General features: G+C 46.1%; 1 protein-coding gene across 6 annotated transcripts in view; it reads left to right on the top strand.

The window, feature by feature from the left end:
• The window catches only part of LOC105933249 (nuclear factor I/A), a 98103-nt gene extending 83436 nt beyond the window's left edge, over nucleotides 1-14667 (top strand). For 5 of the 6 annotated variants that reach the window (XM_036131766.1, XM_036131769.1, XM_036131768.1 and 2 more), the window contains 4 exons: nucleotides 993-1171; nucleotides 4944-5109; nucleotides 5537-5625; nucleotides 14203-14667. In XM_036131766.1, the coding sequence (XP_035987659.1) occupies nucleotides 993-1171; nucleotides 4944-5109; nucleotides 5537-5625; nucleotides 14203-14217 (449 nt within the window). In that variant the 3' untranslated portion in view covers nucleotides 14218-14667. The remainder of the gene's footprint in view (nucleotides 1-992; nucleotides 1172-4943; nucleotides 5110-5536; nucleotides 5626-14202) is intronic. The other variant, XM_036131767.1, reaches the window with a different exon arrangement.
• Nucleotides 14668-15871: the final 1204 nt, after the last annotated feature.

The following is a 15871-nucleotide window of genomic DNA, read 5'->3' as shown; positions in this document are numbered from 1 at the left end:
CAGTTTACCGGGTTCCTGAAATAGGAAATCATCTAAATCCATCAGAGCCGTCTCACGTGTGATTGGTCAGCTTGGCGTCATGTGACCCAACATGAATCACCTCTGAGAAACAACGACACAGAAAACACAGAAAACACAGAAAACACAGAAAACACCGAGGTCCGTTCAGTTTGAGCGTGTGTGAGTGTGTTATTGTGTGATATTGTGTTATTGTGTGTGTGTGTGTTATTGTGTGTTATTGTGTGTGTGCGTGTTATTGTGTGTTATTGTGTGTTATTGTGTGTTATTGTGTTATTGTGTGTTATTGTGTGTTATTGTGTTATTGTGTGTTATTGTGGCTCAGTGTGTGTGTGTTATTGTGTTATTGTGTGTTATAGTGGGTCAGTGTGTGTGTTATTGTGTGTTATTGTGTTATTGTGTGTTATTGTGTGAGTGTGTGAGAGCGCTCTCCCATCCATTCGGTGATTACAGTAACACGCTCTGAGGATTGTCAGAGTGATAAATCACAGCCGACTTTAAGTGAATTAGTGCAGCAGCTTTAACTCTCCCTCCATCCCTCCATCCCTCCATCCCTCCGCCCTTCTCTTCCTCTCTCTTCTAATATTTCTAATGTCTCTCTATCCCCACCCGCCTCACCCCGAGTTCCTCCTCCTGCTCCTCCTCTGAGCTACACACATCACAGGCTCTAACGAGACCAAAGCCACTAACGAGCAATCAGACCCGATTAGACCAATCAGGTTCTTAATTAGACTGGAGAGGAGGAGCAGCAGGAGGAGGAGGAGGTGTAAAATGTGGAAATAAAGATATGATGGAAGTTGGATGGAGGCAGAGCGAGACTGAGCGCTGCTGTGGGCGGGGCTTAGCGCTGCATGCTCATTGGTCCATCTCTGCTGTCTGTCCATGGTCACTGATCTGCACGTTGACCTCCCTCCCTTGTGATAACCTTTAAATCTGCTCCCCCCACTAACCTGCCCCCCCTCTGTCTCCCACAGCGAGCCCCCACGCCCCCCCCTCCAGCCTCCACTTCTCCTCCTCCCCCATCCTGCAGCAGCCCGGCTCCTACTTCTCCCACCCGGCCATCCGGTACCACCCGCAGGAGACGCTCAAAGAGTTCGTCCAGCTGGTGTGCCCTGACTCCGCCCAGCAGGCCGGACAGGTGGGCCTCCTCAACGTAAGCACACACCTTGACACACACACTCAGAGCGAGGTGGAGGCGGGGGGGGGGGGGGCGTGTGCTTCAGGCTGCGGTCTGACAGCCGATACGTCTGCGTCTAGACATGGAATCGATGCGCAGCACCAAACACACACAGGCCTCTGCTCGCTCCGCACTGAGCCGCAGCTCCTGGTGGCCGCGTCCCATTTCCTGCCACGCCGCCTTCCACCGACCCAGCAGCTGATGCTGGACCTGGAGGTTCTGCAGGAGGTTCTGCAGGAGGTTCTGCAGGAGGTTCCTGCTCTGACTCTGCTGCTGTTCACCTCCTCCATGCCAGCTGAGCTCTCTGAACTTCCTGTAAACAATCATTAAACCAACATCATTTTCCATCGATTCAGATTTACTAGTTGACTTTTATGCATCGTCTGCATTCATGTCACAACAAATAGTTTCTTCATCTCTATTTTACCAGGTCAAACAAAGTTAAATCCAATAATATAACAAAGATTTTAATATGTATATAATGTAGTTGTGGAGATAATGAAGGGTGACTAAATCTGAATTCCTGGACGTTTTACCATTAAATATCTTTCCATTTGCTCTTTGTTAACCATATTTAAAACATTTTCAGGACCTTAAACTTTGTATTGAGTCAGTTTAAACCCTCTTGGCTCCTCAGCGTGAGGCTAACCTCCGTATTAAACTATTGTGCAGGACAGGCTGCAGCCGTTTTCGCTGCTCCTCTCTAGTCTTTACATCTGACCTGCTTCCTGAGGAGTGTAGGCTGCAGCAGCGCCTCTAGCCTCTCCTCTGCTCCTTCTCCTGTTTAACGTTCTCGCTGCATATCTCCTGGTCAACACGGTCCTGGGCGCAGCTTGCTGGATGTCTCTGCGCTGCTTTTGGTTCATTAGCAAAGTGCAAACGGAGAGGAGTGGTCATCTCTCTGCTCCGACTGCAGCCTGGTTTGCAGGACGAGGCAGCTGCTGTCTGTGAGACTGACTAGAGAGGAAGGGAATCACGGCTGCCTCCAGCAACTGGAGAACGAATGGAGATCTCAGGTCAACTCGCATATAACACAGAAAAAAGACAAAGTTGCTGTTTTGAAGATGAATAAATCGGTGGAGCAGGGGTGTCATCATTTATTTGGACTCCTCAGAACCAGGAAACCCGGTCAGATTCACCGCTGTTGCCTGACCAAGATGGCAGCTGAACAAACAGTGACATGAGCAGCGGTCCAATCAAACAGATGTTTTGGCACTTTGACATTTCTAATGCTGAGTCAGCGTCCAGATGGGTCCAATACTCACAGTTCTGGATTTATCTTCAACACTTTGATTTAATTGAGGAGAATAAAAATAATTCTAGATTTCTCTTCAGTACAGTTGCCAAATTTACCCAGACCCACAGCTCTGTTGATCCATCTATTCCCTTAGCTCTTAGCAGTAATGATTTTATGGGATTCTTCATAAATAAAATTAATTCCATTAAAAATAAAATAATTGGCATCCTCCCAAACATGATTACCTCGTCCTCAGTAAGTGAGGCAGCGTTGGAGGAATCTTTAGAACCTGCGCAGTGTCTGAACTGTTTAGAAGCAGTAGAGCTTTCTGAGCTATCTAAAATTTTAGCTTCATCTAAACCTTCTACCTGCATGTTAGACCCAATCCCAACCAAGTTGTTTAAGGACATATTCCCTCTGATCAGTGGTCCTATTTTAGACATGATTAATCTATCCTTAGTAAATGGATATGTACCACAGGTTTTTAAAGTAGCTGTTATTAAACCTTTACTTAAGAAACCTTCTCTTGATCAAGATGAGTTAGTAAATTACAGACCTATATCTAATCTTCTTTTCTTATCTAAAATTCCTGAGAAAGTAGTTGCTAATCAACTATGTGAACATTTACAAAGTAATGACCTACTTGAGGAGTTTCAGTCAGGCTTCAGAGCTCATCATAGCACTGAAGCAGCTCTGGTGAAGGTCACTAATGATATTCTCATGGCCTCAGATAATGGACTTGTGTCTATACTTGTCCTGTTAGATCTCAGTGCTGCATTTGATACAGTTGATCACAATATTCTCCTACAAAGACTTGAGCATACTGTAGGGATTAAGGGAAAAGCATTAGGCTGGTTTAAATCTTATCTGTCGGACAGATTCCTGTTTGTTCACATTAATAATAAATCTTCCTCAAACTCTAGGGTCACCTGTGGAGTACCACAGGGTTCAGTCCTTGGACCAATTCTCTTTACTATATATATGCTTCCCATTGGCAAAATTATCAGACTTTGTTCTAGACTGTTTATGTGTTTTTTTGTGTAAATACTGAACTGTCCCTTTAAGAAGAGGGATCATATTACTCCAGTTTTAGCTTCCCTTCATTGGCTTCCTGTTAAATCAAGAATAGAATTTAAAATTCTCCTTCAAACGTATAAAGCCCTTAATAATCAAGCTCCATCATATATCAGAGCTCTGATTACCCCGTATGTTCCTAACAGAGCACTTCGCTCTCAGACTGCAGGTCTGCTGGTGGTTCCTAGAGTCTCTAAAAGTAGAACGGGAGGCAGATCCTTTAGCTATCAGGCTCCTCTCCTGTGGAACCAACTCCCAGTTTTGGTCCGTGAGGCAGACACCCCGTCTACTTTTAAGACTAATCTTAAAACTTTCCTTTGTGACAAAGCTTCTAGTCAGAGTGGCTCATGTTACCCTGAGCTACCTCTATAGTTATGCTGCTATAGGCTTAGGCTGCTGGAGGACATCAGGGTCTATTTCTCTCTCTCTGCTGAGTTCTCCTACTGCTCTCCAATCTGCATTGTTTGTTGTTATTTCAGCTTTTAACTTTTTGTTCTCTGGCGTTCTGTTAGCTGTGACATCATCAGGGGAGGCAGATCATCCACTATTACCATCTAACATAGAAAGTACTCCTGGGTCAATGTGAGCTTCTGTGCTTTCTGTGTCTCTGCTCTGTCTTCTCTAACATAGAAAGTACTCCTGGGTCAATGTGAGCTTCTGAGCTTTCTGTGTCTCTGCTCTGTCTTCTCTACCATAGAAAGTACTCCTGGGTCAATGTGAGCTTCTGAGCTTTCTGTGTCTCTGCTCTGTCTTCTCTACCATAGAAAGTACTCCTGGGTCAATGTGAGCTTCTGAGCTTTCTGTGTCTCTGCTCTGTCTTCTCTAACATAGAAAGTACTCCTGGGTCAATGTGAGCTTCTGTGCTTTCTGTGTCTCTGCTCTGTCTTCTCTAACATAGAAAGTACTCCTGGGTCAATGTGAGCTTCTGTGCTTTCTGTGTCTCTGCTCTGTCTTCTCTAAGCCCCAGTGGGTGGAGGCAGATGAGCGTTCACACTGAGCCTGGTTCTGGTTCTGCTGGAGGTTCTCCTCCCTGTTAAAGGGGAGTTTTCCTCTCCACTGTCGCTTCATGCATGCTCAGTATGAGGGATTGCTGCAAAGCCATCAACAATGCAGACGACTGTCCACTGTGGCTCTACGCTCTTTCAGGAGGAGTGAATGCTGCTTGGAGAGACTTGATGCAACCTGCTGGGTTTCCTTAGAGAGGAAACTTTCTCACCAACCTGGAGGATCTGATGGAGGCTGACTTTAGAAAGAGACTTTAGATGACATGTATTGTTCAGTGGTGCTATATAAATAAAATTGAATTGAATGAATTGAATTGAGCCAATTGGCTGTTACCAACTAGAACATGTTCAACTAAGATGATCAGAACCACTCAGTGACTCCAGGTTCTGTTTTCTGTCTCTGCTCCTGACTCCTCTTCCTCCTCTTCCTCAGCCCAACAGCAGCTCCCAGGGGAAAGTCCACAACCCCTTCCTGCCGACGCCCATGCTGCCTCCCCCGCCACCTCCCCCGATGGCCCGGCCCGTCCCGCTGCCCGTCGACGCCAAGCCGCCCTCCACCTCCTCCACGGAGGGGGGAGGCAACTCCCCCTCCTCCCCCAGTGAGTTCCTGCAGGCTACAAACATCATTATCTCCACATTTGCTCCATGATCTGAGCTGTGCTGGGTCGGATTGGCTTCAGGATGTTCAGATAACTGCTGACGTTTGGCACCAGCAGGCCGAGCTGCAGCCAAAACAGCTAATCCTGCTATTGCTCCTCCACATTTACACCCAGATGTGTCGTTCAGGTGCTTTCTGACCCAAATCTTCTGCTAAACTCTATCAATAGGAAGCAACTCCTCATCAGTTGCCTTTAAAGATTGATTGCTCAAATGATCGCCTGGGCGTTGTTGTTTTTTAATGAATTACATTTCAGTTTAAACATGAAATAAATCTGATTTTCTCTCCTGAGTGGATGTCAGAGTGGATGTTTACCTGTCACGCTCTGCCCACCTCGGTACTCACCTGTGTCTGTGTGTGTTCTGCAGCGTACTCCACCCCCTCCACATCTCCGGCCCAACGGTTCGTCAGCGTCGGGCCCCGGGACACCGGCTTCAACCTCCCTCAGCAACCTCAGGTAAGACCGGACTGCACCGGGAACGTCTGCTGGCTTCTTACCAACGTGGCTCCAGGTGGGACCACCAGGTCATTGGTGTGTGTGATCACTGCTGATAACACCAGCGCCCCCTGTGGATCAGATCAGTCACTACAAGCCGATGCAGCATCCTGAATCCACTCACTTCTAGAGGAAACATGGTCCTGGTTCTGGATCTTAGCAGCCAGCCTGTTCATGAGAACACCTGATGAACTCACCTGGTTTGGAGGTGATTCAGAATCTCAGGAACGCCTCCAGGAAATGAGGATAACTGATCCGTGTCTGTTTAAAGCAGCCTCTACCCAGGCTGATAGGACCAGAACCTGCACAGAATATATCCAGAGCTTCATCTAAGTAAAGGTTTGCATGACAAGAACAGGAGGATCCACGTGGGCCACTGTTCCACTGCCGCCGTAAATGAGAGAACTCCTGATGTTCTCTCATTTCAGGCTAGTGCTGTGGTTCACCCAGGAAGGCTTCCTCAGTTCCTCATGGGTTCTCCTCTTTGGATTTCAGAACCAAAGTGTCAGTAAAACTGGGTTCAGTCTGCAGACGCATGAAGCCAAACAGGCAAAATCCTGGATCTCAAGCATCAAAAACGTAAAAATGCAAAGTTGACAAAAACAATTCTGCAGCCAAATCGTTGCAGAAGTTCTGCATTGTGATGTCATCAGGCGCCAATCAGGGTTTAGCGTTTTAATCCAGCTACGGCTGAAGCAATAGCAACTGTTTTTCCAGCAGGAAGAACGATTAGCAGCAAATGTTCCTTCAGAGGTTTATCTCAGGAAATCCATTTGGTGAAGAACTTTTAATCGCTTCAAACACTTTCTGAGGTCTAAACCAGCAGAAACCGTTTCTTTCAGCCGACTCTGGTGTCATGGCGACTGGTCAGCTGATCAGTCATGTGACCGCTCTGGCGCCTTTGTCTCTGAGTTGAGATTTTAGGGTCAAAAAAGTTGTGATAGAAACACTGAAAAATATTCATTTGGGATATTTCTCGGTCAGTGAGGGCAGCATTTTAATGGTGTGTGTGTGTGTGTGTGTGTGTGTGTGTGTGCGCGCGCGTGTCCGGGTCAGGCTGTGTTTGTCAGCTGATTTATGGAGAGTACAACGATTGGTCGGCTGCGCTTTAACTCATCTCTCTCACACACACAGATAACAATGAGCTGGGAGTCCTCTGTTGACATTTCAGACATGCTCCATCGCTCTGGTGTGTGTGTTATTGTGTTATTGTGTGTGTGTGTGGTGACCTGCAGTGAACGTGTCTGTCGATTTATCGATCCTGTCACAGGCCAGCACACACCCTCTGAGAGGCCGACGTGGGCCAGGTGTTTGTCTCTGAAACAGAGCCGCTTATTTATTTATTCCTCCTCTGGCTCCATGAGCTGCTGCTGCTGCTGCTGCATCCTCTCGCTGTGTGGGAATAATGAGCAATTCCTCAATTCCAGAATCAGAGGATGAAAACTTTTGTTGCTAGAAGCTTGGGTTGGTGAAGGTTACTAGTTATGTTTCCATCCGTTCTATCGTGCGAATTCTGAGAAAAGGTTTAAAATGTTGCAAAATAGAAAAAAGAAATGTTTCCATCTACAGGCGTGGCGCGAATTGGCGTTACGCATGGCATTACATCATGTCGTTACACATAGCGTTACAGCATAACGTTACAGCATGACGTTACACATGGCGTTACACATGGCGTTACACATGGCGTTACACATGGCGTTACAGCATAACGATACAGCATAACGTTACAGCATGGCGTTACACATGCCGTTATGCATGGCGTTACACATGGCGTTACATCATGTCGTTACACATGGCGTTACAGCATGCCATTACAGCATAACGATACAGCATAACGTTACAGCATGCCGTTACACATGCCGTTATGCATGGCGTTACAGCATGGCGTTACAGCATAGCGTTACACATGGCGTTATAGCATAACGTTACAGCATAGCGTTACACATGGCGTTACAGCATAACATTACAGCATGGCGTTACGCATGGCGTTACACATGGCGTTACAGCAAGGCGTTACAGCATGCCATTACAGCATGCCGTTACACATGCTGTTATGCATGGCGCTACACATGGCGATACAGCAAGGCGTTACAGCATGCCATTACAGCATGGCGTTACACATGGCGTTACAGCATGGCATTACAGCAGGGCGTTATGCATGCCGTTATGCATGGCGTTACAGCATGGTGTTACACATGGCGTTACACATGGTGTTACAGCATGCCGTTACAGCATGGTGTTACAGCATGGCGTTACAGCATGGCGTTACACATGGCGTTACAGCATGGCGTTACAGCATGGCGTTACACATGGCGTTACAGCATGGCGTTACAGCATGGTGTTACACATAGCGTTACACATGGCGTTACAGCATGCCGTTACAGCATGGTGTTACAGCATGGCATTACAGCATGGCGTTACACATGGCGTTACAGCATGGTGTTACAGCATGGCGTTACACATGGTGTTACAGCATGGCGTTACACATGGTGTTACACATGGTGTTACAGCATGGTGTTACAGCATGGCGTTACACATGGCGTTACACATGGTGTTACACATAGCGTTACACATGGTGTTACAGCATGGTGTTACAGCATAGCGTTACACATAGCGTTAAAGCATGGCGTTACACATAGCGTTACACATAGCGTTACAGCATGGTGTTACACATGGCGTTACAGCATGGTGTTACACATAGCGTTACAGCATGGCGTTACAGCATGGCGTTACAGCATGGCGTTACGCATGGCGTTACACATGCCGTTATGCATGGCGTTACAGCATGCCATTACACATGCCGTTATGCATGGCGTTACACATGGCGTTACATCATGTCGTTACACATGCCGTTACACATAGCGTTACAGCATGGCGTTACAGCATAGCGTTACACATGGCGTTACAGCATGGCGTTACAGCATAGCGTTACACATGGCATTACAGCATAGCGTTACACATGGCGTTACAGCATGGCGTTACAGCATAGCGTTACACATGGCGTTACACATGGTGTTACAGCATGGCGTTACACATGGTGTTACAGCATGGTGTTACAGCATGGTGTTACACATAGCGTTACAGCATGGCGTTACAGCATGGCATTACACATGCCGTTACACATGCCGTTATGCATGGCGTTACACATGGCGTTACATCATGTCGTTACACATGCCGTTACACATAGCGTTACAGCATAGCGTTACACATGGCGTTACAGCATAACGTTACAGCATGGCGTTACGCATGGCGTTACACATGGCGTTACAGCAAGGCGTTACAGCATGCCATTACAGCATGCCGTTACACATGCCGTTATAGATGGCGTTACACATGGCGTTACAGCAAGGCGTTACAGCATGCCATTACAGCATGCCGTTACACATGGCATTACAGCATGGCATTACAGCATGGCGTTATGCATGCCATTATGCATGGCGTTACACATGGCGTTACAGCATGGCGTTACAGCATGGCGTTACAGCATAGCGTTACACATAGCGTTACACATGGCGTTACAGCATAGCGTTACAGCATAGCGTTACACATGGCGTTACAGCATGGCGTTACACATGGTGTTACAGCATGGCGTTACACATGGCATTGTTTCAAGGTAATTGTTTTTGTTTCAGGGTAAATTCAGAATATTTGCAGGTAACCATTTGGATAAAATTTTGAGTATTCCAGCATAAGGTGTTTCAGGGTAAATCTGGGGGCTATCAAGGTACATTTTGGATATTTCAAGGAAAAACATTTGGGGTAAATATTTTTAGCTTTCATGGTAAATGTTATGGGTTTAAGAGTACATTTCCAGGGTAAATTTAGGATATTTCAGGAGCAAATATCTGGTAGATTTTTTAATTTCCCAGGGATCAGATGAATTGCAATGTAAAATGTTGGAGTAAATGTTTAATGTTTCAGGGATTATTTTGGGAATTTCAAGGTAAATATTCAGGGCAAATTAAGGGTGTTTCAAGATAAAGTTTTGGGGTAAATTTTGGATATTTCATGGTAAATTTGGGGGGATTAAATGTAAATCTTCAGGGTAACTATTGGGTGTTTCATGGTAAATTTTCAGGTTAAATTTATATTTCAAAATAAGACATTGTGGGTGTTTCAGGGTAATATTTTGTTTCAAATTATATTTTCAGTGTAGATTTAATGTGTTTTGGGGTAAAATTTAAATATTTCAGGGTAAATTCAGGATATTTGCAGTTGACCATTTGTGGTTAATTTTGAGTATTCCAGAGGTAGTGGAATACCAGGGTGTTTCAGGGTAAAATTAGATATTCCAGGGTAAATAACAGATTTTCCAGAGTGAATTTTCTGGGTAAAACTTTGGGGTAAATTTTGGATGTTTGAAGGGTAACTCACCACCAAATCAAAGTTTTTGGCCAATAAACTGTTTTTTGGTCTTAGAGAGCTGTCTACATATCCTGGTCACATTATTTTGAAAATGTAGTACATATTATTTGAAATCCTGCTTTTGTGTCTAAAACCGTCAGTGTGGCGCCCTAAGGTTAAAATTTGGTTCTGTCTGGGTAAAATTTTTGTTTAGAGTAAATTTTGGGTGTTTCCAGGTAAACTTTCAGGGTAAATTTTTGATGCCTTCAGATAAATTGCTAAGGTAAATTGTGGATGTTTCTGAGAATAAACACCCATAGGGTATTTCAGGTTAAAGTTTTGGTTTTTCAGGGCATATTTGGGTGTGTCAGGGTAAAGTTTTAGGTTAAATATTTGATGTTTCAGGATAAATTGTGTCCAAAGCAGGACCCAGGGCAGTCCCTGTTGTGAGGGCTGAAACCATAAACAAGTTGGTCCAAAACCTTTCAAAACAATGTCCAGAAGACACCCCCGTCCTTCGTCTTTTCCAGGCTCTGGCTATTGTTGTCCAGGAGTTTTCACGTACATCCCCGTCCAAACTGGGTCTCTTTTTAACACAATTAGGCCACTTTAAAAGATCACAGGAGGGAAAAGGTGGAGAAATAAGGAGTTTTGGACAGGATATCTAAGTGAGACCAAACAGGAAGACGTTTTCTGGTCCTCCAGTGCAAGACAAGCATAAAATGGCTGAATTACAGCTGTCAGAGAAATTCTGGCTGTCTGGCCGGCCGGTGAGAGTTTCATCTTCAGAGTCTTCTCAGGACAGAGGTGGTGGTGGTGGTGGTGGGGGGGCTGCTGCAGTGCTGGGGGGAGGGCGAGAGACACCAACACACAGCGGGAGAGAGAGAGCGGGCCAGAAAAGTCCCCGCGTCAGCAAGTTGTATTGATTAAAAACTAACCTTCCAGTCTTCTCCTCTATCACTGCACGCACACAGAGCAGTAGAATTACAACGAGTCAGGAGCAGGAGGGTCTGGCTGCACGGCGGCCTGCAGAGCCTGCAACACACACTCAGGAACCCACAACACACAATGAGGAACCCACAACACACACTCAGGAACCCACAGAGAGCCACAGACACGCGGAAACACGACAAGCGAAGGCTTTCTCCCCCCGTGTTTTATTAAACTTCCTTTTATTTTCAGACACATTTCCTAAACTCTGCCTCCATCTCCAAGACTGCGTGTAGATGTGTGCGTCTTCACTTTAAATCGATACCGTGTGTGTGTGTGTGTGTGTGTGTGTGGGGGGGGGGGTGATCCAGAGAGGACTGCTGAGGAAGAGGAGTGAGGATGATGAGAAGGGAAGGGTAGTAAAGTAAGGAGAGTGTTTTAAGGTGGGGGGGTCCTTGGCGATGGTAGTCACGTCCCAGGCCGTCTGGTTGTCCCGGCAACCAGACATGATGTAAGACGTGGACGAACTTGAACTTGGCGTGGCAGTTAGAACGATGAGGGAGAGATTGGTGAAACTGGAACCGTTGGCGATCAATAGCAGCCGATCAGAGATATCGCACACAGACGGGTCCGCAGCAACGCCCCGTCCCTCTGAAGCTCGGCGGGGGCCGCTCAGGGGCCCGTCTGGGATCCAGGGTTCCCTGCAGGCTGCAGAGGTCACTGCAGCGTAGACAGTTTTCCAGCAGCCAGACGTTCAGGAATGTTCTCAAGATGTCTGGATCGATAGTTCTTCAGAAGCTTTTCTTTGGGTTTTGGCTACTTCTCCCGCCAGAGTCAGTCCTTCTCCTGAAAAGACTGTAACGCCTCTTTCAGTTCTGGCCATAATGAAAAAGGTTTAGGCTCTGAAATGATTAAACTCTACTCTTATGATTAAAACACACTACAGCCTCCACAGGGCATTACTTTGGTCCACTCTTCTTGGTTATTTGGGTTCCTGCTCAGCTCTCTGCCCGTTACTCCGGCTGCATTTAGCCCGGCTCTATTCAGCTCCGCCCGCCTCACCAGCATTTTGATTACAGCTTTTCCATTCCTCCTCAGGAGGTAGGATGAGTGGAGTAGGGCTGACCGCTGTTCACTAATTAGCTGAGGAGAAACCAGAACGTTTACCTTACGGGGAAAAGTTAAACATCGATGTTTAGGCCCACCATGAATGGTGTAGGTCTGACCAAAATACAGTTTTACTATTTACAATCATGAACCTAGCCTGAAGGAAACAAAAGGAAAATGACACATTTAGCTTTGTAGACGCAGACGGCTGCACTGGATTTAACAACCTAAATCAGATCCTCAGCGAGGCTTTCTCTCATTTTACCCGATGCTGGCTGTCGTTTTCCAGGCAACCGCTGTCTTCTGTCTCCTCCTCCTGGGCAGGGCCGTGACACAAAAGATCAGACAAAAAGAAATCTCTCATCTGTGCAGTCTAGCTTAATGATTAGATTTGCATCACTTTCATATACAGAGAACGCTCTGACGTTTTGTCCCTAAAGAGTCTGGTTGAACAATGTGTTGGCGGATGGAACCACCATGTGTGGGAGGAAGGCAGAGAACCGCTGCAGCAGCCGCTAACACACCGAACGCTCCACCGAATCAGCACCGCCTCAACATCCAACATCCAATAATCCAATATTTCTCTGCGGTCAAAGTCTGCGGTTTTGCACTTTAAAGTCCTTCTAGTTGTTCCTCATGAAGCCCTAACTTTATCCTCCATGAGGCAAACTTTGGAGTAGATCAACACATTCTTGTAGATACAAAAATACAAACACTATTTGTTTTTTTATTTATTTATGTTTTTATTTATGATTTATTTACTTTTTTTAGAGACAGATCAAGCAGAGTCAAGTGGAGCTGAAATGGAAAAGTGCTTAAAGGTCCCACGAAAACATTTCAGCCAGGACCTGGTGTGTACTTTGACTAGGCCGCTGCCTTGCTGCTCTTGTTTTCAAGCCTTTCTGTTGTAAATCTGCTGCTTGTTTTGGATTATTGTTCTGCTGGAGAACCAGTTTGGGCCAAGTTTCATCTGTTGGACAGACTGACCCACGTTTTACTCTAGAAACCTTTGGTCTACTGAGTAGAAGGTAACGGGGAGGTTGCCAGGTTCATCCACCACCAAGCTTGATGGTTGCCATGAGGCGTTTGTGCTGATAAGTAATGTTTGGTTTTCTCCAAACATGGTTCTGTGCGATTGGTAGACATGTCTACTTGGGTCTCATCTGAGGACATTGTTCTTCAGTCAGACGCAGCTTTGCAGGCCTCCGTTTGTTTGTGGATAGACGCAGTAATGATAGACTTGATAACGTCTGGAAACAGCCATAAAGCTCTCTCCACACTGATGGGCGGCTCATTTCTTTTTCTACTGCGGACCTGTAGAGTCCCCCAAGGCTCCGTCCTCGGTTCTCAGCTTTCTGTTCATCTAGAACAGGGGTGTCAAACTCATTTCTATATGGGGCCACTTTGGCGTCATAAAGTCATTAAAAGGGCCGGTAGCACGTGTATAGACGATACTTTTCATTTCATAATTTCATTCCAGTTCACATAGAAGTATAAAAAAATGCACAGTAACATAAAAATAGCAACCTTAGGCCCAGTTTATACAGTTTATCTGCAAGAAAAGTTGATATTGGGGTGAGTTACACTTACAGGTGGCACAGCTTTAGCCACTTTGTACACTTTAAAAGGATATATACCTCTACTTTATTACATGATATGCTTTTTTTTTTGGCTCTTGAGGGCCGGATAATTTACCTTGACGGGCCGGATTCGGCCCACGGGCCTTGAGTTTGACACCTGTGATCTAGAAACTGAACACAATCCACAAACACAGTAATGCAATCTGCTCCTGAGAACCTGTTCACACTCCTAGAACAGACCTGAAGGTCCGTTCATGAGCTGTAATATGAACATCAGACAGAATCGGATCACATCTCTTACGACACAATTTGTTCTCTGTAATGTCTAAAAATAACAGTCTGTAAGACGGACAATAGGACTCTTTGGTTCTAAGAAGGACGATGATACAGCTCTGAGGTCCTCGTCAGGTCTTCAATGGACCTGTTCCTCTGACTCTTTGGTTTTCATGTAAAATGTGCCTCTTCCTGAAGGCTGACGCTCAAATTAAACCATTTTTCTGCTGCAGATTGCATCCTGGGTGCAGGTTAGAGGACTGGCGCTCTGCTCGGATGTTAACGCCTCTCTCTGTCTCCACAGTGGTACCTGGGATAAGGACTCCTGAGGTGCCGCCACCCTCCTCTACAGTAAACTACTGCAGTCTCCTCCTCCACCTCGGACACCAGCTGTGACAGAAAGCCCATCTCACCTGTCCCTGGTCAACCCTTTGCAAGTCCTGCAGATCCTGGCTCCACCGTCAAACGACTCGGCATCAGCATGGCTAAAGCGGATCAAACGCACCCTCTCTGAGAATTATTTGTCCCAGAATTCCTTGCAGGCGCTTGGTTCATGTATCTGTAGTGCTGGATCTGAGCCTCGATCATTTTTCCCTGAATCCCAGATCTAAGGGGGAAGGAGGAACGGCCCGCCGGGTTCTGGGAAAGTGATCAGACTGAATCACAGAAATCCCTCTTTGGAGGAACTACCTATCAAATCACTTTTTGCTGTGTGAACTTTCATTGTTTTGAAGCTCCCCATGTAGCCCCCCCCCACCCCCACCCCCCCACCACCACCACCACCTAGTGGATACCTGCAGCCTGGGACTGGTGGGAAGGTGTTGAAGGAGGGGCTGGGGTGTCCCTGGCTCAGAGGCACCAGCTGAAGCATCCCTCCTGAGGGGGACGCCGCCTCTCCAGCTCTCTCTGAGGACATGGACCACTTTGACGGGACGAGCTCAGAGATGCTGCGGCATGAACTAAACACGGGGTCTCAGGCGGGTGGGTGATGAAGGCCCATAGCCAGCTGGGTTTGTTGCTATGTTTCACCAAGCGCTTGTTTCTCTGGAGGCTTCGGCTTCATGGCTCATTGGTTTTGCTCTTTTAGCCACCATTTCCTCTTCCTCCTCCATCCATCCACCTGTCTGGGTGACGGTGCTGCGTACGCAGGGTGGGCCAAACCTTCAGGGTCTGAGGTCAAGCAGGCAGTGAGGAGAGAGCCATGTCTCTCAAACCTAACAGTGAAATCAAGAGGAAAAGTGCAATTTTGTTGACTAGCTGTGGGATTATTAAATATCGTATATCTAAATGTATATTTTTCTTCTAGTCCACTCACACCTCTGGGACTCTAAAATACTGGGGTAGCAAAGCAAACAGCCCGCAGCCTTGGGTTAACCCGAAATCCTGACCCGTTGACAAATAAGGGAGCCACGTTCACTTTGATCGTTGTTTTGTTCTTTGTTCCTCTGTTAGTTTGATATGAGAACCCCTTAAAGAGATAACTGTTTTTTTAAGCATCTCGTGCAGCTAAGGACTGATTTTTACTCAGTTATTAAAAAAAAACGCCAAGCGATTAATTTATTTTACTGAGCACTTCATTCTGCTTCAGGAAAAACAAACGTCTCATGAAGCGAAATCAGAAGAATTTAGACTTGAAACAAATCAATTAGGCAAGATAATCTGCCCGGTAACGGGTCACGATTTGATTGGCGGGGTCTTCCAGGGGCCCCGTCCAATCACAAGCACTTGGTCCTGCAGCCAGCCAATAGGCTGTGAGTGTGTAATCGGAGGGTGTGGCTTGTTAATGAAAGACCTTAACTCAGCTCTTCTTCAGTTCGTTTTTTCTTTCTTATTCTATAAATATCTATAAACACACAAACAGACACATTAAAAAAACACGAGTTTAAATGAAAAAGTGTTTAAAAAGAGTAAAAAAAAAATCTGCATGTGTTCGTGTTAGTAACAGTCTTTTCCATAGATGATGTAGTTAGAAA

Source organism: Fundulus heteroclitus, unplaced genomic scaffold (assembly GCF_011125445.2).
Source record: "Fundulus heteroclitus isolate FHET01 unplaced genomic scaffold, MU-UCD_Fhet_4.1 scaffold_46, whole genome shotgun sequence".
NCBI lineage: Eukaryota > Metazoa > Chordata > Actinopteri > Cyprinodontiformes > Fundulidae > Fundulus > Fundulus heteroclitus.
This window is presented reverse-complemented; position numbering and strand designations above follow the sequence as displayed.